This window comes from Oreochromis niloticus, linkage group LG4 (assembly GCF_001858045.2).
Source record: "Oreochromis niloticus isolate F11D_XX linkage group LG4, O_niloticus_UMD_NMBU, whole genome shotgun sequence".
NCBI lineage: Eukaryota > Metazoa > Chordata > Actinopteri > Cichliformes > Cichlidae > Oreochromis > Oreochromis niloticus.
This window is the reverse complement of record NC_031969.2, coordinates 20,494,777-20,519,766: the sequence shown is the minus strand read 5'-3', so window position 1 is coordinate 20,519,766 and position 24,990 is coordinate 20,494,777. Positions and strand designations below refer to the sequence as shown.

Sequence of the window (24,990 nt, the reverse complement as noted above, 5' to 3'; positions counted from 1 at the left end):
AATCTCGCGAGCAGCAACAGTTCTAACTCAAGGTATACAGACACACACACACATGCTTCTGCACATTCAGTGTGACTGTCCTGTTTCAAGTATGAAAGTAAGTCAGACCACATAGCAGATGAGTTAGCTAACATTCATGGCTCCCCACGAAACGTGTCTGGCACATCATGTAGGTGAGGCTGACGAAGACGACGGGCAGAGACAAAAGGGTAACTGCTGGAATGCCAAATAATCAAAGCTGTATCACCGTGAGGCTCTTTTCTATGTGAGCCTTCAGTTTTCGTAAGTGCTTCTATTACAAGATGTCAAGGTTTTTTTCTTCTTCCAGCGGCAGTTTCTATATTCCTCACCCTGCACCAAGTTCTTCATCCTCATCACGGTTTGTGCTTAAAATATGCCTCCACTGTAGAAAAGGAGAAAAAAATAGAGCCAAATGAGTGAACAAAATAGTGACACGTTCTTCTACGTATTAAAAAACGATTTACAGTATTGTGCAAAAGTCTTGAGCCACTCCTTATTTCTTTATATTTTGCTTCCAAGGAGCCCGACTTTGTTTCACTCTTTCTAAAGATTTTCTTTTGACATCAGCTGCTTTTTCACTCATTGTAAGTCCAGGTCTTGTTCTTGACCTGAAGAATATCTTATGTTTTGTTTTGCTAAATCATTCAAGACTAACCTGTTACTCTTTCAAGTATTATAAGGCATTTAGGACATGAGCCAGTGTTGTCTCTGCACATAACAGACTAGAACCAATTTAAAATTTGTTACCATTTCGTTTGTTGAATCTTAACAAATGCCAAAGATAACAGTTTGACAGATATAAAATAGTATTTGTGCACTAATAAGGTGATTCCCAAAGAGCTTTAAGATAAAAAATTGGTATACCTTCATATCAAAAAATTGAGAAATCTCGATATGTTGAGGACAAAAGAAGTTGTAAGTATAAAAAACCTTTCTAGAGCAGAAGAACAGGATCTGAAACTTATGTCTTTAAGAAATCCAGCAAAGACCTGAAAAAGCACCTGCATCTTCATTTCATCCATTTACTGTTTGCTGAAGCTTCATCCGAAATAATCCCAGTGGAAGGGTGGCTGTCAAGAAGCCATTCTTAAGGAAGTGAAAAAGGAAGAAAAAGCTGAGGTATGCCAACTTACACAAGAGCTGGACTTAAAATCTGTGGCAACAGGTCTTATGGAGTGATGAAATTTGAAATTTTTGGTTGAAATCTTCATCATTATGTACAGAGAAAGTCGGGAGAGAAGAACTGTAAGTTTCTACAACCAAGCTCTGTCATGGTTTGGGAACGTATTTCAGCCAGTCGTGTTTCAGATTTTGTCAAAACTGATGGAAATATGAGCCTTGCATCAGACTGGCGATCTGTCCAGGGTGTACCCTGACTCTTGCCCTATACCTGCTCCAGTCCACCCACAACCTTAATAAGGATGAGCAGAAGAGGATCTTTGGATGGATGGACGATGGAATTATGAACACAGAAAAGTACCATCTGATTTTGATCCACCATGCAATACTATCTAGAAATTGTCAGACTGGCAGCAGCTTCATTTTTCACTGCACGTGCAGTAAAAGCATACTTTTGATAGAAAACACACAATGGGACAGTATCAGTCATGGATTGGCCTCCCCAGAGCCCGGAGGTCAACATTACTGAGTCAGTGTGAGATCATCTCGACAAAGAAGGGAACAAAAGCCAGCCAACATCCAAAGAAGAGCTTTGAACATCCTTAAAGAAGCCTTGAAAACAATTCCTGATAACTATTTACACAGCACTTCTTTGTATCTTTGCACATTTCCTAGCAAAATATAAAAAAAATGAGGGGTGGCTCGAGACTTTTGCACAGCACCGTATATGTTTTGTAACTTTTTTTATTTTAACCTGCATACTCCTGAGGCAGCATTGGTCTGTTAATAACTGTAAGGAAAGCAGTGATCCATTCTTTCTGCTCCACTTCGGTCTCACATGCAAAGAGGAACTTCCTATCTGGGGTCACTATTGTTATTCCAAATGGCCAATGGTGACCCTGGGTGGTGGAAGGAAGGTCGGGAAGCACAATGTAGCCATTTTCCTGACTACCGATGAAGACCTCACCACGTGCATAGGCATCCTACAAGCAGAGAGAGAAGCAGTTTTAATGTAGCTTAAAGTATAAAAACACACAAAACAAAGCACTAAAGGCTACTTGCACAAGAATTGACTGTAGAGAAACATCACAGCACCATCTGCTGGTCACAGTGTGTAATTAAAATGCTTTTCATATGTTTTACTGGTGAAACTTTACTACCAGTGGATCCTTGAAATACATGAGCCTCCTGTCATCCATCGTAAACCACCTCTTCTTGAAGCCCTCTGTGTGCTGCAGGACAGAAAACAAGACATCGAAGTCATCTTGACGGCATCGCTGTGATTTTTTTCTTTTATTTTTCTCCTGTGATATATGATCGGCAATTTATCTACACAAAACAAAATCACCTTTGGACCAGTCTTCTCCATGTAGCCCTGTTTTAGGTAGTTTCTGGTTACCTTTGGCAGAAGCTGCACAAAGAAAAAGAAACATACTCAATCAGGAAAACATTTGATTTCTTGTTTGTTTCTTTTTTAACTGTATATGTGCGCATGCTTATATTAAACTGACTACTGCAGTTAAACCACATTGAGAAGTTGTTGTGATTTAGTGTTTTATATAAATAAAACTGAATTGAATTGAATTAGACATTTTAGAAATGAATACAGTTTACCGAGCTGTACTGAAGTTAAAAACTCCTGCAAAAGGTTTAAATCAAACCTCTACATGAGCTTAAATCATGAGTACAGCAACCAGACTGAAGCACAAAAGATGCCATTATTGTGTGCAATATTACCTTAATAATAACAAGTTCAAAAGAAAAGGAAAAGTTGTAGCTGCCTTCATGCAGGAGCCCAAACGTGAGAGCACTTACTCACCTCAGAGTTCAGAGCTAGAGGAAAAGCCACCTGCAGGTAGCGCAATCGAGCTGCTCTGATGGCATTGAACCAGTCCACTATTTCCTTTAGAGAAGGACATAAGGAAGTATAATGGCTAAGTTACACATTATCATGTCATTTAAACCATTGGTCCCATCTCCAATTAACTCCACCAACAAGGTAACTTATTAAAAATGCTTTGTAAGAAAACCATCTGAAACTAAGAAACTAAGCTATTGGGAAATATATTGTTAACCATTTTTAATTAAACAGTATACCATGTAGACTGATCCCTGTGAAGCTCTTACCAAAGTAAATTTGTTACATGTTGAATTGTAATTGCCAACCTTTTCCTCTAGAGGGACACATTAACGTTCCCGAGCTCATGATTTCCCATCTGAAACACCAAACGGGGCGTGTCAGCTCACCTTTCCATCCTCGTGGTAAACAAAGACATTCCTAGTGCTGTTGTCCTTTAAGTAGGTTATCTGCAGGCCATGGGCAGTGCCCATTTTGGACGGCTGGAAAGTGGCATTCAAAGTATTGATCTTCATAATCGCTTTAGGCTCTTTGGCCTGCAGAAAGTAAAGATTTTTTGTGAAACATTCTCGCCGTTATCAAGGCTGTTTTTGCACATTATTAACCAATTGTAGACTAGGAGATAACCACATTTGCCAAAACACACAGGCTCCTTATTTACACGACTTCATATATTACAAAGAGAAAAATCGGGACATGTATGAAGTGACAGAGTGTAAGCAAAACAGACAGAACTCACGTCATGCTTGTTAAAGTATTTAAGCACGCCCTCTCGCTCGGACAGAATAAATTTTCGGCTGAGGTATTGTCCGTTGTCTCTGCCACGTTTCCACAGAAACCCTTCTCTGTAGCCTGCCAGGAGGAGAGAAACACAGGTTGGGGGTAAAAGCAAAACAACTTTTATTAATGCTGAAAATCTCAGACACACATCTAAGAAATGTCGACAAATAAACAAACTGTTATTAACTTGATAATCAGAGAGATAAATGTGCACTGTGTGGTTTAGAGCAAAAAGAAAACTGTCACCTTTAAGGCTGATCCATTTACATTATAAAACAATGATAGCCTCTCTGCATATACTGTAGCATTGGCATTCATTTTGGACCTTTGTTTCTGACCCTCTGACGAGTGTAAAGTTCCTGTCACTTATGTTCATGCTATGTTTCAAATAAAATCTAAAAGTATACAGTTTATTTTGCTTTGCCAGTTAACTCCTACTATTTTGGTATATTTAGACAGTAATTGTTCTGAAGAGTTGCAGCAATTGCACAATACACAAAGCTTTTATATCCACTTGCCACTGGAAAAAAAAAAAATTGACTCATGCCGCCTTACACTCATAGCTGACACTTTAGTTCCAGAAAGCAAGCATGGAAATCCCTAAACCCACATTGTCTTGCTAAATACGTTTAAACTAATCCAAATGCTAAAGAAAACATAAGTTATATTATTGCACAACCACGTTGTGTGGTTACTCATCCGGTGAATTGTGAGTGCACTAAACACCTATTACACAATCCCTTGAAGAGCTTCAGAGCTCTTTAACCGTGTAACCAGTAACAACATTGGTGGAGGCCACTGAAAGACATACTGATGACGTTGTGCTTGTGTGTGTACCCTTTTAGCATTTGTGACCACTGTTCTTAGAACCTCAGTAATGCCTTTCACTATACATAAATAATTAAGCTTCTACTGATCTACAAGCCTGAAAATGACTGAAACAAATATGCCAGCACACACACTAAGCACGTTTGTTTTATAGCTGTAACTGAACAATCGGGAGCAGTGAATGAGTCCAGTTATTTTTAGTCCTACCTAAATAATCATGTCAATCATTCACCTATTCTCTCCTCCCCACAAACACATAGACACACACACAGTAGTAGATGGTCCTATCCTTGACCATGGCCACACACAAAACCGCAATAACATTATTCTCATGCAGACAAATAAAACTGAAACACTAAGTAAATATAAAACGCACCCAATTAACAGAGAGCTCGATCCTGGTTGGTTGGTACGAAATCAAAAAACAGCTGTTACTCTAGCAACACTGTGATGCTACAACACAATCGCCATAGTCACACCTGAACTACAAAGTTTCCCCATTGTTACATGTAGCACTCAAAAGGCTGATCAGGCAGCCAAGTGTTTAAGGGTGCATACTACGTAAGCAAACGGTCTCAATCCAAATTAAATGGAAATCTGACTGGATATGAATAGCTGCATGTGTTCCTAGTAATATATTACATTGATTCGTCAGAAACAACAAAAACTACTTCCTCCACAAGAAACTGTACCCAAAAAAAGCACCTCGGTATTTAACCTCATGCTGCTGCATGCTATTGAGGCCAGAGGCTTCAAAATAAGAGGAGGATGTGCCAAAAAATTATACAGAACTGCTTTCATACAGGGCATTTGTACCTAGAATTATGGTACACCTGCATCTTTCTTCACTTTCCTACTTTAATATGCATTTTGAGTCACAAATAGAACCTATTGCTGTGGCTGAGCAATAGCTTCATCAATAACTTATGAACCTGAACCTGTTTTCTTCCACGTCTGGGATGGGGTCAAACCTTCCACAACAACAGAACTGAGGAGGAGAAGAGAAATGATTCACTGAGATAACAGAAAGTTAAAGATTCGCAAACACTTGGGAAAGCAAAGGGAGTTTCGGATGGCAGTGTCCGTCTCTCTCCAGATCCTGCACAGATGAAGACTGGATGCTTTGGCATAAAATCTATGTGCGCTGTTGTATACAATGCTCATACACAAAAGAGGGCATTCTTCCTCCACGGCAGGCACACATAGCCACATGCTCTAAACCTCTGCACAGCACAACACAAGGGAGCATTGACAGAGAGACAAAGTTTGACTGTCATGAGACTATGATAACAGGGCTTTATATTCTCTACCTGCAACTGAGATGACTTTTAGTTTCTGCATGCAAACGTCCATTTGTGTGGCAGGATTTTAGCCTAGACTCAAATCTGCAGTCTACATTTTAAATATGTTCAGTTGACCTGACTAACACGAGACCAGAGCGATCAGCTACAAACCTTCCTGCTTGCCTTGCACATCTACTCTGCAGCACTAAAAATACAACGCGCAATACACTTCAGATTGTATATTGGCACACAGCAAAAGCAAATCTTAAGCTTTATGCTAATTTTAAAATGCACAAGGTTCCTCAGAGACACCCAGTGACAACCTCATACGACTTAGTTAAAAGGGAACTGTGTTGATTTTACCCATCACCTTCTGCTTCCTCATCATGTGGACTACAGCATGTGAACCTACCATCTGTGATGCTGCTCTACTACAAATTCTAAGACACAATCACACACACACACCTTCTGAAGTATTGTGTTATATAATGTACAATTTTTTTAAAAACTGCTTTCTGTCAGGTTGAACAGACTTTAACTTGCCCTGTTTCCTGTTTTCCAAACAGAAGTTACCAGGGGAAGCAGTCTTTTAAGCTTGATAGTATGTATGGTTTGTGACCATCATTTCTTATCTGGGTAACATATACACACGTCTGACAGCTTCCCATTTCCTCAGACTTTGCTCAACTCTGAGTAGTTGCTAAAGAGATGAGTGGATTTCTCAGAACTTAGCAGCATTGTAACATTGTGGGGTAGGCCTATCCTTTATGTGTGGCCCTTTTAAATAAGGTCTTATAAATAGGTATGAACACACAATACAAGATCCCCATTGCCCTGAAAAACAAGACAGCCTGCTCTGAAAAAAAGGTCTAATCACAACAAAAATACTTCAAATTACTCTGTTCTGTTAAATCATTTATCTCAAAGAGTGCTGGGTTAATTATTCACACTTCAACCTCAACTTTTTGCCCATTTTCAGCATTTATATTCTGTAGCTAAACATTTCATACAGTGTCCAAAATCCAATACAAGTTGTAAATATTGAAATAAATAATAATTTATTGTCATTAATACAACTGCGCCTGTCTTTTTTGGCACCGATTAATAGAGTTTGGTGAAAACCATACATGCACAGTGTATAAAGGTCTTAAAACAACATATAAATAATAGTTACCAACTGTTCAGCTATTGGTTAGTAAGAATAAAGATGTATAAAGATAACAATGGAATAACTGTAGTTCTGTTTTTATATAAATAAAGTTTCTCCTGTCATCAATGTTAAATATATCATCTACTTTAAATATCTTAAAGTGCATTTTATTGCTTTTAGCATGGATTCAATTCAAATAGATTTTCTGTTTGCCATTTTATTTTTGTATGTAGTGAATCTACTACATCCTGCCCTTAAAACTGTAGGGGAAAAAAGCCATTTTTATGCCATGATTTAAACAGCACAGGGATTTTCTGCTACACACCCTACAGTGCAATGCACCTCATTTTACAATCATGGCCATTGTGCAACTCAACAGATGATACTGATGATATGAAATGAGAACTCTAATGTAATGTCCACTAATGAGGGTGTGTCCATATTATTCAGAGAAGTGAATAAGAGAACATTACTTTGGAAACACTACATAATCTTCGCATCATAATCTTAGCTGTGTCATACATTCGTGCATGCGAAAATCACATAAAAGTCCAGTCTTAGCATTTGCACACTCATTGCCAGTCAGTGGCAGAGGGATCCGTTATTGATTAGCTGAGTCTGGTTTACACTGGTGCTTCTTTGTCTCTTATGAGACTGCATTGGGCAATTAGCCAGACGTCCATTATGAAAGGGAGATGATTCAGCACAAAAGGCATGGATAAGTGTTCACACATTAAGTTTGAATTTAGATAAACTAAAATGAGAAAAGGGTGTTTTGGTAATTAGTGAGAAACGAGAATAAAAAGGACAAATCCGGAGGACAGAAAAAGAACGTTTTCTTCACTTGGTGACAAACCCTCATTGTCTCTGCAACATAAGCCACGCTGACACACCATCTATTTCTAAACAGCGGACTAATTGGGCTGGGCTATGTAAATGAACACTGGGTGATGGTGCCTAGTGGACCATGGTTATTTATTTCCTATTACACCTTTTGAAAGTATGATGCCATTACCAAGTCACATAGCACCTCCTGCAACAACTGCACCTGCCAACATCTCACCAATTAACCTGATACATCTAATTTCTGTTTTTATGCCCTTCAATTATTTTCTTTATTCCCAAAATACTGAATTATTACTTTAAGTGGAGGTGGTAAAGTGGGGTGTTTTCTGTCCTCGATCATTGTTTGGGTTAATAGATGACGCTTTCTTGCTGATTCAATCAATACTGAATGGGTGGTGCAGCGTAAGACGCAGAAATACTTCTTCTCTTGGTCATGTAAAAGGGTATAACTGTGCAGAGGTACGTTGTATTCTTACCTGCCGAGTAGGGTTCCTGCTTTTCCACGCACAAAAACTCCTTCCTCTCGTACTTGGCTCGGATCCACTGATCCCGCAGGACCCTGCAGAACGGCAGCTGTTAGACACTCAGCTTTGCCTGGGTTTGATGTGTACTTCATGCCTCAGCTAATTTGTTGTAAACATCTCATTAACTTGCGCAGATGCCGACCCTCGGGGATTCATTTTGTGCAAACATCTATCAAATACGACCTCATCATCTTGTAATTATCATTTGTGTCTCCCTTGTCCTGTTTCAAACATAATAACGATTAGATGGTGTGTGATGTTCTTTGGCGTCATATTCTTCTCTTTTTTTCCATTTTCTGTATTTTTTCAGTCACCCCTCCAAAACACAACACATGCCCGTTTAGACTTTCTGACATGACAGGTCACTGTGGTGCTGTTCAAAATTGTTATTTATATCACTGAACAGTTAAGAAGAAACCCTCATGAAACCCTCAACTGCTGCTTCCTGTTCATACTACAGGAACTGGGCATTCTTATCACTGAGGAGTTCTGCATGTCATCCTGCCAAACCAAAACCACTTGTTAATGAAGACATCCATTTTCCCAACAGCTGCAGACTTAAAGGTGCCATCGCTAATATTTACTGTCTATGCATAAAATAACAATTAATTTACAGTCTATATAGAGAGAAATTTACTCGTGTTAATAGTTTTCAATTAATTACTAATTACTAAAAATGAAAAGGTACACAGTTTCTGTCATATCCCACTGTTTTGTGCTTATCCATGTTTCAGTCATAATAAGGAAAAGGAAACCTTCTCTCAATTTAAAGGTTTTACATATCAAGGCACAATTAAAATAGTCTGGTCCTTAGCCAGTGTTAAAATTATGATCATCACCCCATCACTGTGCTCAACTTTTGGTTTGGGGTGTTTGTGCTGAGGTGCTGCGTTTATTTTTTACCAAACATAGTTGTTGGCATTATGGCCACACTTTTGACTTTTGGTTTCATCTCTCCAAAAGGTATTGTTCAGGAAGAATTCTGGTATGCTCAGATGCAACTTTGCAAACATAAGCCATGAAGGCGACCCTTCATGGCTTATGCCATATTTAGCCATATTTATTTTATTTTTCTAATTTTCTACTCTCATTTAACATGGTTGGCAAGAGGTCTTACAATGTTTTCCACTTGTGAAGAATCGTTCTCACTCTAGAATGATGTTGGAAAATGACCTCATAACTCTTTCCAGACTAGTGGGCAGCAACAACTGCTTCTATAACATCACTGCAAATGCCTTTCATCTTTGGCATTGTGTCAATGCATATCTGAATGATCCAGAACAACAAGCTGCCAAAACGTCTTTGTTTGAGGTGCTCACATATACTGATGATCAATCAATCAAGTTCATTTGATTAGTAGAACCTGTGTGCTACCTTCCCTCTCAATTCCTAAGGTTATACTTTTACACAGCTTCTGCATTGTGGCTTAATCTTTGTTAAATATACAATGACACAGTACAGTATGACCTGTATTGTAGCTCGTCTGAGGTTGTATTTACCAAATTTCAAGATTTGCTGAGGAACATAATATTTTTTATTATGTACCGATATGTAAAACCTTCGAAGTGAAAGAGGGTGTACTTTCTTTACATTATGATTGCATATTTAGAGGTGACTCAAACATAAAGTGGAACAAAAGAGGATGGATTACTTACGTGCAATCCTTGAAGGTGGGGCAGTAGTAGAAGGCAGGAACTAGCTGTTCATATATGGCTTTGGCAGCATCGTTACCAACAGAGTCCATAAACTGTGGAGGAGGGGGAAAAAACACCACCCTATAAGAAATATCTGTTTGTGTTCACAGCTTTCTGTAGATATATTAAATACAGTGTTTGGAGCTCAGTGTTAGTTTGGCTGACTCTGCGCCCAAAGTTTGACTGCTGCACTTTTCTGTCTTCGTATTTAAAATTGAGGACGCTGCTCAGCACGCAGAGAGGTATACACAGACACGCCTTTGCATACGCACACAAAGAAGCTGGTTGTGTCTGTCAGCTGCTGGCCCATTTCTTTCAGATGAAGCTCAATTGATATAGATGACCTTTATTATTTTTTTCAAGCAGAGATGCAGGGGGAAGAGTGGGAGTCAGAAAGATAGCTGCTCACAGTGGGGCTTGAATGAGATGTCATTTTAAGCTTGATGGCTGATCCCCTCTTACCAAACAGAGGATCTTCTACTGGGTTTCTCACCCTCCAACTCAGAAGGGCTCCAGGGATCCAGAATAAGAGATTTGACCTTGCTGATCTGAGCAATGTTTCGATGGAGGCCTGAGCAGCTTTGACACACAAACACGCCAAGGGTGTACGATGCCCACTCCGGGCCTGTAATGCAGGATAAAGAGGTGTATGATCACACACACACACACAAATATTTTACCTTAAGTAACTGCCACACTGAAAAATTCCTGACAGACACTAATGGCTCCATATAGCAACTGAAAAAAGTGGTTATCACAGGCAAACAGAACAACCACTGCTGTAGTTGATAAAGATTTTAAATAAACACAAATATGTTACAAATGTCGCCTGAGAAAGAACAGAAATCAGCACAGGCAGAAGCATAACAAGATTAAGTCAAGCTAACGAAAAAATCTTGATTGTTTCTTGTTTCTCGGCCATTCTGCCTCTTCGTCTTTAACATAACAGATGATCAGCGCACCGCATAAATAGATTTCCACATATGCTCACTATAGTATACACAGGAAGTTATTAGTGCACAATAAGCTTGTTTATAGGACCTAAATTTAGGGAGCCTAAATCTTCAGTATTTATATCACCACCCTGTGTTTTGAGTACGTGTTTGTATGTAGGAATAGATGCATAAATACACATCACATTCACCTTTAACGTGAATGCTTAAGCGAGGGTTTAAACTTCACAGAGTTTTATATATACTACACACTCTCTTTTTTTTAACTCATGCAGTATGACAAGCTGCACACCACTAACGTCACATATGTTTTTAAATTTAGTACAGAGAACAGACCCTGAGCAGGGTTATAATACAGTGAAGGTGTGAGGAGATGCAGACATATTTCGAAGTCTAGTTTTTAGCATCATTACACTGACCAGTGTGAGGCTGTATTACACCTGCCATTGTGGTTATTTTGTAACTGAACCGCAGAACTGAGGGGACAAGATTGGTGTCAGCATTCAGCAGCCTTTAAACCGTCACTGAGAAAGACAAAGCCGCATACTTGCGAAGACTGCATGAGAACAAAGAGCTCGATTACTTCCTTTAGCATAATTTAAAAACTGTGCACATGCGAAAACGTGCATCTGTAACACTGAGACAAGATGCTGCCGCGTGGTTAGCCAGTCGGTCTAACACTGAAGTCATTCTGCACAGAAAGTGTAATGCACACAGAGCCTAAAAATATAGTTAAAAATGTATGAGTTTGTTCAAAACTTGGAGCTGAAAGAAAGGTCTCCAAGAGAACTGCAGCCGTGTTTATTGCTGGTTATTTAATAGGATGCGTGTGCTCGTCTGCAGCCTAATCTTGAAGGCTGCAGAGTAGGTAAGTGAAAGTAAATTTCACAAGCCACACCTTTTTGAAAATGCATGCTTGCTCTCATATACTGAGCTGCAGATTTGATTAATGTTAACCAACTAGGTGTGTTCCTCAGGGTTTGTGACCACATGTCTGCATGCTGAAGAAGAAAACCAACCACGGATATAAACACCTATTTGGCCACTCAGTATGAAAAGTAAAAAAAATAGTAATAATTAAAAAAAATATTTGTTCTGTTTACAGTTTAAATTGAATTAAATTTTCATACTGAAACTACTGAAAACCTCCGACTGAGAGTATTGGTTGAACTCACAAACGTATTGCAACAAACGAACAGTAAAAAAAAATAATTAAAAAAATATTTCCTCTGTTTCCAGTTTAAATTAAATTTTCATACTGAAAACCTCCGGCTGAGAGTTGAACTCACAAACGTATTGCATCAGTGTGAAAATCTTCATTATGTCAACTATCTCACACATGTCACAACTGTACGAGAAGAGAAACTGAAGCAATTACTTTCGTGTGTCTCGGTTGGGATTGCAACAGAATGTATGAACACTCTTAAAACTGGATGTCCAGCATCTGAGAGTGACTCCGCTCCTCCAGCCTACCTGCAGCTCCACAGTCGGCACAGTTCCCATTCCCAGGTTTGTCCAGAAGCGCTTTCACACGCTGTCTTATCATTTCGTGATCGGAAGTCATTTAAGTTTAGCCTATTTTGCTCCGACGCCTGATCAGCCCCTAAAATCCTCCAGCTGTCTTGCATAGAAAGTAGCCCAGAGACTGTGGCCGGACGCACTGAAGTAAATTCGCAGGGCGTCGCAGCGCGCTTGGCCAAACAGGAGCGGCGTTTTAGGTGGTGGCTCGATGAGAAGAAGAAGAAAAAAAATGAAGCACGATCAGGGTTGTGTAGATGCTGAAACACTGAAAGAGCAAGCACAAGTCTTCTTTGTTTATTTGGAGGGAGACCTCCAGTGGTCATAATGGAGACTTTCGCAGAATGGATACACCCATATTTGACCTCTTCCTCGCTAATTTACTTCACTGCAAAATTTAGTTTGCCAGATCAGTCATTCAAATCTACTAACAAACTTAATAACTAATAACTGCATTTCTTTTAGAACTGTTCCATTAGACTGTACAGAGGTACTGTGTAAGCTGACTCACTGGCGCAGTTTACTGGACATCATCATCAATGAAATTCGTTTCACCCGACCATTTCCTGTTAAAGATTAAGACTGCATGAAATTTACTATGATCATGATGGAAAATTTCATAGGAAAAGGGAAATTTGTGAAGAAATAGGTCTATTTTTAACAAACCCATCCATCTATACCAGGAATTATATGCTGAAGGAGGCAATAAAGGAAGTAATGAGGAAAGTTTCCTCATTATTTAGAAATTTTGACTTTATGTTGTCACATAGATGCTTCTGGGTGATGTCACTCAGGCAGGAACCTTCCTAAGCAAAACGGATTATTCCACCACACCCCGAATGTCAGTAAAGGCCTCTTTCCTTGTCCCTTTCTCTTTTCCTGTGGCTGTAATGCCTGTGCTCTTAAAACAGGAACCATTAGGAAATGGTCAATAACAGTATGGCACACATATTAAACATTAATAAGGCAAGGCGAACCATCAAAATCCACAAACAGGGTCTTTCACATTGTTAAAGTTTTATTTTTCAAAATGTCTAAAAATTGAAGACAAGGTAAAAAGAAGACACACTCGAAAGACTGGTAGATCTGTATGCAGAGCAAGCTCAACCTAAAAAGACACATACTGGTCTAGCTTTCCGAAATAAACTTATACAAAACATGGAAAAAAAATGTTGCACAAAGAGCACTATTAAAGAGATGTCCATGTTGGCTACAATCCAGATGAGTGAATTCTGTTGAGCCCACATGAATACTGAGGAATCAAGAAACGAAGCCGATTTGATCTCTGGCACCATGAGAGATCGCGTACAGTACGAAAACCCGTCTATCGAGAGGAGTTGGAGCTGGAACGAGAGCGGTGACGCCTGCGACCGGGAGATCTGGAGCGAGAGCGGCGGCGTGCTGGCGATCGCCTTCTTGGGGAGCGGGACCTGCAAGATGAAAAAGATAAATCAAGAAGTACGTGTGGGAGGGCAAGAAGGCCTGATAAAAAAACCAAATGTCAAACACGAATGGAAACAGTAACTGGTCAAATCATTCATAGTACCTTCTCCTCATGCGCGGTGGGCTGCGACGCCACATAGGTGGTGGCGGGGGCATTCTGCGGGGTGGAGATGGTCTACGGGGTGGAGGGCGGACTCGCTGAGGCAGCACAGCACAAGCGGTGATTTCCTGTCCATCAATCTGACCTATTATTAAGAGTCAACAAAGAGTTACCCAACACGAACGCAAGTCTGTCTAGATTAATCTTCCATGACGAAGCCACAGAACTACCCACATACCTCCATCCATGTGTTTGAGTGCCTTCTGGGCCTCCTCGGGGGTCTCAAACTCCACATAAGCACAGCCCCTGTGCAGGTGCGGGTGGAGTCTGTCCATTGGCATGTCGACTGCTTTGATTGTCCCATAAGTAGAAAAGATTTCCTGGATATGTTCCTGTTGAACAAACACATAGCTGTTAACATAAAAACCTTTGTGTTTCAGAAATATGAAATTAAAATAATTACATTATGTACGGAAAGGTTTTATTTTCAATACAATTTTATTTATACAGTGCCAGATCACAACAACAGCTGTCTCAGGGTGCTTTATATTGCAAGGTAAAGACCTTATTAAAAATATAGAGAAATAGGATTACCACCTATGAGCAAGCACTTTGGTTAGAGTGGGAAAGAAAAACTCCCTTTTAACAGGAAGAAACCTCTGGAAGAACTAAGCTCAGGGAAAGACAGACATCTGCCACAACCAGTTGGGGTGAGGGGAGGAAGACAGTACAAAAACATGCTGTGGAGGAGAGCAGTTATTTAATAAAAACGAATTACAAAATGCAGAGTGATGTATAAATATCAAGTGGAAAAAAGGCAAGTGAAGAAGAAACCCAGAGAAGCCTAGGGAAAATAAACAGTCAAACATTTTTTTTTTTTTTAAACTAAAGCTTGTTAGAGAAAAAAGCTGAAAAGGGCAGTAAAAGATGAGACACTTTTACCAGGAACAATCTGACAGCTGTAACATACACACTTAGGGTTCTGATTTGCACATCAGGAATTTTGTCACTAATAAGTAACGCCCCAAAACAACCATATTTCACTTTTAGGCAACTATCTGTAAGTTAGGCTAAAGTACTGTACTGGTGTGCAGCTGGTATTACAGAGGAATGTAGAAAATTCAGTAACAACATGTTGCCATAGCTTTAAAGTCCAACCGATGTATGATTTGTCAGATCAGTACTGATAATTGGCGATTTAAGATCCTTACTAAGAAAAGTGCAGTCACAAATGTGTTTTACTGTCACAAGTTGTCGGTTACCTGTTTACACTCTAATGGACTCTAGATCACCTGGTTGATTTGTTGCCAACAGGAAAGTTGCAGTGTGCCCTCTGGTGGACAAACTATTTAATTTCACCACCGATAACATGGTTGAAGGACGTTTCCTCTGTCTCCATTTATGTCAAACGCCAACACAATATATCAGTATATTTATACTGATATCAAAATACCCCCTCTATCTATCAATATAAAGGGGTCGTCTAATAATTGGGGGTTTCTATCTATTATTGTTAGGTCTTTACCTTATAATATAAAGTGCCTTGAGCCGACTATAGTTGTAATTTAGTGCTAAATAAATTTAATTTAATTTAATTTCAACCCTCAGTTGCATAGTGTGTTATCGCCTGTTTTCCCCTCCAGTGTGAGCGGTCCTCGGGTCTCTCTTTTGCTATAAAAACCAACCTTGGTGACATTCCTGGTGAGTCGCCCTAAGTAAACTTTAGTTGGTTTGGGTGTTGGGCTTCTTTTCCGGCGTTCCTTGTCATCTCTGGTCTTTTGTGTTTTAGAGCTGGAAAATCACAAGCAAAACACTAAATAACCTTATCACGGCTCAAACAAGAGAACATATAACATATCATTGTGCACAATTAACAAGCAGTTGCTTTAGATGACGAGACTTACACAGAGCGGGAGCGGCGACGGTTATCGTGGCGTCTGCGGCTGGGGCTCGGAGAACCCGAGGAGCTGGAAGACGAAGAGGATCGGGAGCTAGAAGAGCCGGAGCGGCTGGAACCAGACGAGCTGGATCCGCTTGAAGAACCTGAGCTGGAACCAGAACTGCTGCTCGAAGAAGAGCTAGATCTGTTGACAATCAATAAAAAGAGAAATATATAAGGAAAGAGGACAGATTTTTATTTTCAACACTGGGATAAAGGATCCCATTAAAAGAGGGCAAACCTGCTGCTGCTGCTGCCAGTGGATGCACTGCGGCGTTTCCTTGCTTTCTCTCGTCCTCTATCCTTATCTCCTTCCTTTGTTCCAGGCTTTTCTTTGCCTCTGTCTTTTGTTTTTTCGTCCTCCTTCCGCTTTGTAGGTGAGGGTGCCCTTAGATGAGAGGAAAGCCACTGTTACTATGATATGTTTACATTAAAAATAGCACAAAATTGCCACTTAAGATTATTTTCATTGCAAATAAATAACTTTACAATTAAGCATTTAGTAAAAAATAAAGAAAATAGAGGTAAACATATTTCACAGTTCTAAAGATAAAAGCTTTTTTTCACACATAAAATAAATTGTATCTTAGGTCATATGTTTTCTGTTAGGTAGTTACTGAACAAAATAACAACTAACTGCACAGAGGAAATAATACAAGTTTTTCTAATCTTACAATACTCTAAACATTCAGGACTAGGGCTGCCACGATTAGTCGACTAGTGACGATTACGTCGACTAGTCACGATTACGTCGACTATCAAAATCGTCGACGACTGATTTAATAGTCGACGCGTCGTTTGAAGCTTTGTAAGATCACAAAAGACGCAGGAATAAGTAGTAGGATTTAAGAGTGTAATAACGGACTGAAACAGAAGATGGCAGCACTGCATGTACAAGGATGCCAGCTGCCGTTACACTCCGAAGAAGAAGAAGCAGTGTCCCAGAATTCATAACGCGGCCCTGCTCAGTTTTCAACAATGGCGGCAGCTAGTTAGTTTTAATATTACTCTTATTAATCTTTCTGGGTCACAAAATAAACGTTTAACATATTTTCAGGCGAGAATGTAGCTGTGTAAACCTCAAATATCTGCTCAGTTTATCAAGACACCGCATATTTTCAAAAGCGCTCCGACGTTTTCGGAGACGTCTGTTACCCACTAGCTCGATAGCTAGCCGGGGGCAAGGCTCACTAGAGCCCGTGAGAACACCGGACTCCCGGCAAATCGTTTTCAAACCCACCACCGTCTTTCGCTACTCAGGTTAAACATATATAAGTCACTTAGATAACTTAAAAATGTTATTGTTTGGCCTTTTTTTTAGTATTTTATTTGTTCCTGAGTAAATCGGTTTGGCTGAGATTAAAGTTATAGTTTATACACGGCTTAATTAAAGTCAAGCAGACAACTGATTATCAGAAGTGTGAGATGCTCGAGAATATACTCCGGTGTCCCGTTATATTTTAGATAGCAAGGAGTTTATTAAACTTTACCGAAACAATCTGTAAATCTCATTAAATTTAATAAACTATCATCTTGTCTTTATTTTTAGTTAGCACATACCCTAAACACTTAAAACTGTAAGCTAATGTTATATAAGAGCAGATGCTGCTGGTGCAATAAGCTGTAGTTTTACGTCCAATGGATGCATGATCCGATTAGTCGACTAATCGCAAAAATAATCGGTGACTAGTCGACTATCAAAATAATCGTTTGTGGCAGCCCTATTCAGGACGAGAAGCAGCCTCAAATCTCTCGATCTAGAATTAGAACATCCTTTTGATATACGTTTAAATCTTTATAAATTGACCCATTTTCTCTACAAGCTTTAATTTTTCTTTAATTTTTCACCAACTGCTGGAGCCTATACCAGCTGTTACAGGCCAAAAGGCAGGGTACACCTAGACAGCCTATCACAGGGCAGTGACAGACACCCATTCACATACATTCACATCTATGGCCAATTTAGAAACATCAGCCATGGATGCAAGAAAACGCCTTCCTGCAATTAACCTAACCACAGTAACACACTAACTGCATGTTTTTTGGCTGTGGGAGGAACCCACTCAGACACAGGGAGAGAACATGCTAACTTCACACAGAAAGGCCCCAGCCAGCCAGTACATTCAATGGCAGGACTTTATTGCTTTGAAGCAACAGTGCTAACCACTGCACCTCTGTGCTGCCACTTCTGTGTCCATTTATTTTTCATTAACAAGTATGCAATTTAATTCTGCCTATACATCTAAGTAATACCTGGTCTGATATTGGAACATTTAAATGCTTGGTGTCTATGGATGTCTTCTTTTCTTGAATGCCGGTTAAAATTTATTCTTTTATATATTTCAGGAGTTTTAAGGTTAATGAAGGGTAATGTTATATTACTAATATCAGAGTCATTCAGGTGCTGTATTTTTCATTATGTTTTGCTACTACAGTTTTCTTCAGTTTTTATTTTCGTTTTCAGTTCAATTTAGTTTAGGTTTCCAGGGTATGTCTGCATGTTTAATATACCTATTTATTTAATTTGAGCTTTCTTCTTTCTGCTCTTACCTTCCACATGTTCTCCTCATTACATCTATGAACATTGTTTATGATCTTACTCTTTTCCTCCTGCATATGTCTAAACAATTTCAGCCTTGCCCGTCTAATTTTCTTGACCGTGGGGTTTTAAACTCATCCACCATCACTTCCTCTACGTTTTTATAATCTGGTAGGTATTTGTCACGTGCAGGATTAAATTATTACGATATAAGCAAAATTTTGTGGGAGAAAAAAAATCTCCAATATATATGTAAAACAAAGCCTCTTCATGCCTTGTATTGACAAACAGAAATTAACGGAAATTATTAAAATTGTTTTTGAATTATTTGTTTTCTTATTAGATTTTTATAGTAAAATTCCCATAATAACATTGTTTATCAAGGGAAAATAATCATTAAAGTAAACTAGTTGACTTCACATCTAACATCTTGAGCACGAACCCGCCGCCATTGAATTTCATTCAAACAAGGAGAAGGCAACGCACGAGCTGCTGTTTCACCCAAAACCGACCTCAACTGCGATTAGAAAATGTCGCATAATTTTCCGCATACGCCTAAATAGGTTTTCGGGTTTAAAAAAACAGCTCAACTGAAGAGAAATAAAAGGTTAAACTTACATGTTTTTCAAAGGAGCTAGGCGCAGTTCGACCACTTGCGGCCTGAGAAAACGTCGCACGGTGATGACGACAAGCGGAAGTTACGTGACCATCTGAGCGCCACTTACAACTCATTTGTTTATTTTACGTTTTTTGACGATAAAATGTGAGTTTGTAAGTGAGCGCGTGTGCGACCCAGCGCACTCGTGGAAAAACCTTGTTGTTTCGTCGAGCTGCGTGAAATGAAATAACCGAACAGGAAACATCGATCGAGCTTCCTTCTTCTGGATCAAGTGAGTGCATCACTTTCTAAGCATACTGTGCTAGCTGAGGTGCTTACCCCGCGCAGCTAACACGGAGTTACTGTACAGCACTACCTTCTCACTCAGCAATAAAATGCCCTTTAAAAAAAATAAAAATAATCCTGCACTAATATGTTTTTCTTCTTGAGGAAATTTTAATTAAATTTAAAAAGCACACAGCCTTGTTCCTAGAAGAACTTACAAAAAGAAGAAATAAAAGAAAACCTGTTTTTTATACGCTGGATTTATGGTTGGTTTTATTTCATGTTTATATGATAATGTAAGATATTGACAGTGTTTTCAGTTTCCTCTGTTTAGCCAGTAAGTTGATCTTTTTGTTATGACAGCCACATTTCCGACAGGAGAAGTTTCCTGATTTTGTACTGTTTATAAAAGAGCTTCACATGGTGATGTCTTTTATTTTTTTACAACAGTTTAAATACTCTCTCTCTCTCTCTCTGTCCCTCCATATATACATACATGTGTGTGTGTGTATATATATATATATATATATTCATACATAAAAATAAAAAAAAACACCCATCTGGCCCCTGCGGGCGGTTTATCCTTCAAGCTCGGGTCCTCTACCAGAGGCCTGGGAGCTTGAGGGTCCTGCGCAGTATCTTAGCTGTTCCCAGGACTGCGCTCTTCTGGACAGAGATCTCCGATGTTGTTCCCGGGATCTGCTGGAGCCACTCGCCTAGTTTGGGAGTCACCGCACCTAGTGCTCCGATTACCACGGGGACCACCGTTACCTTCACCCTCCACATCCTCTCGAGCTCTTCTCTGAGCCCTTGGTATTTCTCCAGCTTCTCGTGTTCCTTCTCCCTGATATTGCTGTCATTCGGAACCTCTACATCGATCACTACGGCCGTCTTCTTCTGTTTGTCTACCACCACTATATCCGGTTGGTTAGCCACCACCATTTTGTCCGTCTGCATCTGGAAGTCCCACAGGATCTTAGCTCGGTCATTCTCCATCACCCTTGGGGGCATCTCCCATTTTGACCTCGGGACTTCCAGGTTATACTCTGCACAGATGTTCCTGTACACTATGCCGGCCACTTGGTTATGGCGTTCCATGTATGCCCTGCCTGCTAGCATCTTGCACCCTGTGTTATGTGCTGGATTGTCTCTGGGGCATCTTTACACAGCCTGCACCTGGGGTCTTGCCTGGTGTGATAGACCCCAGCCTCTATGGATCTTGTACTCAGAGCTTGTTCTTGTGCTGCCATGATTAGTGCCTCTGTGCTGTCTTTCAGTCCAGCTTTGTCCAGCCACTGTAGGATTTCTGGATATCAGCCACCTCCTCTATCTGCCGGTGGTACATACCGTGCAGGGGCCTGTCCTTCCATGATGGTTCCTCGCCTTCCTCCTCTTTCTTGGGTTTCTGCTGCCTGAGGTATTCACTGAGCACGCTGTCAGTTGGGGCCATCTTCGTGATGTATTCGTGGATGTTTCTTGTCTCATCCTGGACTGTGGTGCTGACACTCACCAGTCCCCGGCCCCCTTCCTTCCACTTAGCGTACAGCCTCAGGGTGCTGGACTTGGGGTGAAACCCTCCATGCATGGTCAGGAGCTTTCTTGTCTTTATGTCAGTGGCTTCTATCTCCTCCTTTGGCCAGCCTATTACCCCAGCAGGGTACCTGATCACGGGCAGGGCGTAGGTGTTGATGGCCCGGATCTTGTTCTTACCATTCAGCTGACTCCTCAGGACTTGCCTGACCCTCTGCAGGTACTTGGTGGTTGCAGCTTTCCTAGCGGCCTCTTCATGGTTCCCATTCGCCTGCGGGATCCCCAGGTACTTGTAACTGTCCTCTATGTCTGCAATGTTGCCTTCTGGTAGTTCGATCCCCTCAGTTCTGACTACCTTCCCTCTCTTTGTTATCATCCGACTACACTTCTCCAGTCCGAATGACATTCCAATGTCATTGCTGTATAGCCTGGTAGTGTGGATCAGTGAATCGATGTCTCGTTCACTCTTGGCATACAGCTTGATGTCATCCATGTACAGGAGGTGGCTGACAACCGCTCCGTTTCGTAGTCGGTATCCGTACCCAGTCTTGTTAATGATCTCACTGAGGGGGTTCAGGCCTATGCAGAACAGCAGTGGGGACAGAGCATATATATATATGTATGTATATATATATATATGTGTATATATGTATGTTTATAGATGGTGAGGTAATCATATATCCTCCTCTATAATGGACATTTGTTTTTGGTCTATGTGTTTTGACTTATTTGAGCTACACTACTAAGTCCTAATGTATTAAATAGAGGACATCCTGGGCTTTCCATTGATATCTCACGTGTTTGGTTGGCCTGTTTTAGCTCCAAAGAGGATAATTACAATTTACTATATTATTATATGTGTATTACATGCTATGAAGAGTGCTATGAAGAAGTATTTACTTCCTTCCTGATTGTAAGAAATTAGAAAGGAGGCAAATACTTTTTCACTGTATGTGGATTTTTAGGTTTTTTTTATTTCAAAGCTATTGCCAGGGCTGCTGTTACCCTACACCTCTAACATTGTTACAGAGATCCCACTTTTCTTTATTATTATTCACTTTTTTATGACAGGTGAGAACAGGTGAATTCACCATGGGCCGGCTCGATGATGCTGCAAAGCACAAAGTGGTAGAGCTGCGGAAGGCTGGCCTGAGTTTCCGTAAAATCAAAGCTGTGCTGGAGCTGGAGAACATTAAGGTTTCCGCTCAGGCCATCTACTTGTTCCTGAGAGAGTTCCAGGGGAGGCCGCCAGGGAGGGTGAGACCTGTAGAGCCTGGAAGTAGCACATCACCAGCACAGGTGCAAGCTCAAACTGGAGCAGTACAGCAGACCTGGAGTAACATTCAAATCCGAAACCTATTACGGGATTCATCTCAACGTCCTGGCTTTGCAGCTGCTGCTGACTTTGCTAAACAGACTCCCACCAACTCAGAGGGCTCTTCCTCCGGGGAAACCAGTGGAGGCAACAGGAAAGAACAGAAACCTGAAGAACATAAGGATGAAAATGATATCCAGATTGTCAGTGTCACGTCACTCGCACAGCAGAGCCAACAAAGAGCTCCCCAGTCCACTCTACCAAGGTCAGAAACCAGTGCTATGACTTCCACGCCAGCAGTGAAGCGGAGAGTCACACCTTCTCCAGCCACTAGTTCAATGCTGGCAGCTCGAAAGAGACTTTTGGATAAAGCATTGTCACACAGATTGAAGGTACCTAAGCATTAGTGTACTTGTCATAATCACAGTTGTAACATTTAAATTTACTGTCTTCAGGTGCATGGAATCTGTGTAAATTACCATAAACTAGCCTCCAAATATCATTCAGTCTTTCATACGTTGTTTGTCACCAGTTTTCAACAGTGGCGTCATTGTTAAGGAGAGATCCCTCAAGTGTCCAGGGCGCTGACATGAGGAATGCTGTGTCACAGCCACCTGAAACCTACGATCTGACCACTGAAAAGGTGAGATAATTTAGCTTTAGCTAACACTTAGCTTTTTAATCCCTTTTACTAAACAAAGATGTGAGTTTATCACCATCAGAGAGTACCTGTTAAATCACAGGCTTTATTTGTCCTTACACAATTTTTACTGTCACCTGATGGGAGTGGTATGGTCGGGTCTTTATACTCTTTATTGCCACTTATATTTCTCTTAAAACATTTCTGTGTTTTGTATTTGGTAAATTTTTGCTTGAAAAAACAATCTTGGTTATTTTCTGATTTGAGTCTGTGAGCCTGGCCGTACAAACACTGTCTTTTGTTGAGCTTTTTGTTAGTACGACTGCAATATGAACACCATTTTAAATTAAATGTTTTCAATGTTACATAGACTGTTACAGGGAATCAGCCTGGAAGTAGCAGCGCTCCTAGACGTTCTCTCACCCAGAGACCAGGGCTATCTGTTCGTTCCCTTCCTCCTCCCCCTCATCCTCCTCCTCGAGTTGGGATTCGTCTTTCTAACCGGCCGCAAGCACCTTTAACATCTGCGTCTCCCGGGGGCGCTGTTGTCCGCATACAGGCCCCTGTGAGTCAGGGTGCCTCTCGTACTGAAGGGAACCCGAGTCCTCAGCAGGCAGCCCAGGACGCTGGAGTCAGAAGTGGTTTCCAGGATCAGATTCAGAGTTTGGGCTCTGAAGTGCGCAGCTTGGGCCTGGCAGTGAAGATGCTTGTAGAGCAGCAGTGCCGTCTGGAGAGGGAGCAGTCGCAGCAGACCCAAATTCAGAAGCAGATCCTCAACACTCTACAGACCATTGCAACCAAAATGGGTCACGGTAGCGGTGTTCAAAAGCAGCAAAACAAAACTCCTTCACCCTCTGCTTTGGCAGCAGCTTCTGCCTCTACCTCGTTTAACCAAGACACCTTCAGTTTTAGTCAAGGCACTTACACTCAGTGTAGCCAAACCCAGCCTAGCTACAGCTCTTTAGAAGGTTTAGAAAATGTGGAGGCCTTTAAATTGCCAGGACTCAGTCCTACAAGCATGAATGGGTTTCCACCATGTAGCAGTGCTGAAAGCCTTCCTCTTACTCACACCCCTTCTCAAACACAACCTTATTCAGCTGCATATATTCAGCAAACCAGTCAAGCACTCATGCCTCCCTACACACAATCCTATGTCTCCACATACAGCATACAGTCACATCCTCAGACTTTCAGAGCATTAGAGAGTAAAACATCGGAATTCCAAAGCAGCTGCTCAACAAGGACTTTCCAGGACTGCAGCGTTTCCACTCAACCAGTGCTGAACTCGGACCACCCTTCACAGGATCAGCAGATTAATATTATCAAAGTGGAAGGACCATAGATAGCTTTAGATTCCACGCACTGTTTGAGGACCACAAGGGCTTTGATGTACTTTTTTAGAGTAACTGTAGCATTATGAACATGTTTTCAAATATAACAATAAACAATGTAGCAATTTTTTTTATTTATTTCCAAAGGGAGAGGGTACAATCAGCAATATAATACACTGATTACAATCTTTTAGTAAATGTTATAATTTGTATTTACTACAGGCAACGATTAAATAATTCTCACATTTTAAATGACATGTTTATCTTATATCACCATGACTGGCATTATCAACTGTTAATTTTCATACATCTGGGCAAACTGATTAAAAAACATAAGGACCTTATTACGATCCAAAGCATGCTTCCATTTCACTATGTTAGAGATGACAAGCTAACATATGAAACTGAGAATGCTTAAATAAAAAAAACGTAATTCTTACAAGGGGCGATTCAGGACAAAATCAGATGTGTGTATATTTTTTTCTGTGGTAGGTATTTGTATTTAGCCATGTAGATTGGTGATGAGTTTTGGGTGTCTGCCTTATTTTGAATGTAAAGGAAGAAGACAACACTTTCACTGTTATGCTAAAAAAAATTACTGGTAATGTTTCTTTCTGTAAAACTTTGTTTGTTTTTTTTACAGAAAAAAATCAGGTGCTTTTAGCCATACAAGCTGTATACTGTTGTAGTCATAGT

At 40.4% G+C, this 24,990-nt stretch overlaps 3 protein-coding genes across 3 annotated transcripts; 1 reads left to right on the top strand and 2 right to left on the bottom strand.

Moving 5' to 3' along the window:
* Positions 1–83: 83 nt before the first annotated feature.
* Positions 84–12,852, bottom strand: LOC100706837 (arf-GAP with dual PH domain-containing protein 1). Its single transcript, XM_003450069.4, has 11 exons — positions 12,530–12,852; positions 10,598–10,728; positions 10,065–10,156; positions 8,362–8,444; positions 3,738–3,850; positions 3,388–3,534; positions 2,960–3,043; positions 2,489–2,551; positions 2,301–2,372; positions 1,895–2,123; positions 84–403 (listed from the first exon to the last, which is right to left on the bottom strand). Exons 1-11 carry the CDS (start codon positions 12,618–12,620, stop codon positions 375–377), a joined length of 1,134 nt encoding a protein of 377 aa, XP_003450117.1. The 5' UTR covers positions 12,621–12,852; the 3' UTR covers positions 84–374.
* A 722-nt stretch (positions 12,853–13,574) lies between these two features.
* Positions 13,575–19,342, bottom strand: rnps1 (RNA binding protein S1, serine-rich domain). The gene is made up of 7 exons (XM_003450114.5): positions 19,214–19,342; positions 16,298–16,444; positions 16,022–16,201; positions 15,803–15,908; positions 14,356–14,509; positions 14,121–14,262; positions 13,575–14,004 (listed from the first exon to the last, which is right to left on the bottom strand). Coding segments are annotated over exons 1-7 (837 nt in total). The 5' UTR covers positions 19,216–19,342; the 3' UTR covers positions 13,575–13,898.
* An 8-nt stretch (positions 19,343–19,350) lies between these two features.
* On the top strand, positions 19,351–24,957 carry LOC102078928 (uncharacterized). The gene is made up of 4 exons (XM_005454911.3): positions 19,351–19,485; positions 22,080–22,715; positions 22,856–22,966; positions 23,334–24,957. The coding sequence occupies exons 2-4, from the start codon at positions 22,101–22,103 to the stop codon at positions 24,303–24,305; spliced, it is 1,698 nt and encodes a 565-aa protein (XP_005454968.1). The 5' UTR covers positions 19,351–19,485; positions 22,080–22,100; the 3' UTR covers positions 24,306–24,957.
* Positions 24,958–24,990: the final 33 nt, after the last annotated feature.

Coding starts and splice junctions, on each gene's coding strand:
- LOC102078928 (XM_005454911.3), top strand. CDS start 22,101: ATGGGCCGGCTCGATGATGCTGCAAAGCACAAAGTGGTAGAGCTGCGG. Junction 22,716..22,855: donor CATTGTCACACAGATTGAAG/GTACCTAAGCAT, acceptor GTTTGTCACCAG/TTTTCAACAGTGGCGTCATT. Junction 22,967..23,333: donor ACGATCTGACCACTGAAAAG/GTGAGATAATTT, acceptor AATGTTACATAG/ACTGTTACAGGGAATCAGCC.
- LOC100706837 (XM_003450069.4), bottom strand. CDS start 12,620: ATGACTTCCGATCACGAAATGATAAGACAGCGTGTGAAAGCGCTTCTG. Junction 3,044..3,387: donor TTTACCACGAGGATGGAAAG/GTGAGCTGACAC, acceptor CCTTCTCTAAAG/GAAATAGTGGACTGGTTCAA. Junction 2,124..2,300: donor TGTATTTCAAGGATCCACTG/GTAGTAAAGTTT, acceptor CTCTGCTTGTAG/GATGCCTATGCACGTGGTGA.
- rnps1 (XM_003450114.5), bottom strand. Junction 15,909..16,021: donor CGTCGCCGCTCCCGCTCTGT/GTAAGTCTCGTC, acceptor GTGATTTTCCAG/CTCTAAAACACAAAAGACCA. Junction 14,005..14,120: donor CCACCGCGCATGAGGAGAAG/GTACTATGAATG, acceptor TTCATCTTGCAG/GTCCCGCTCCCCAAGAAGGC.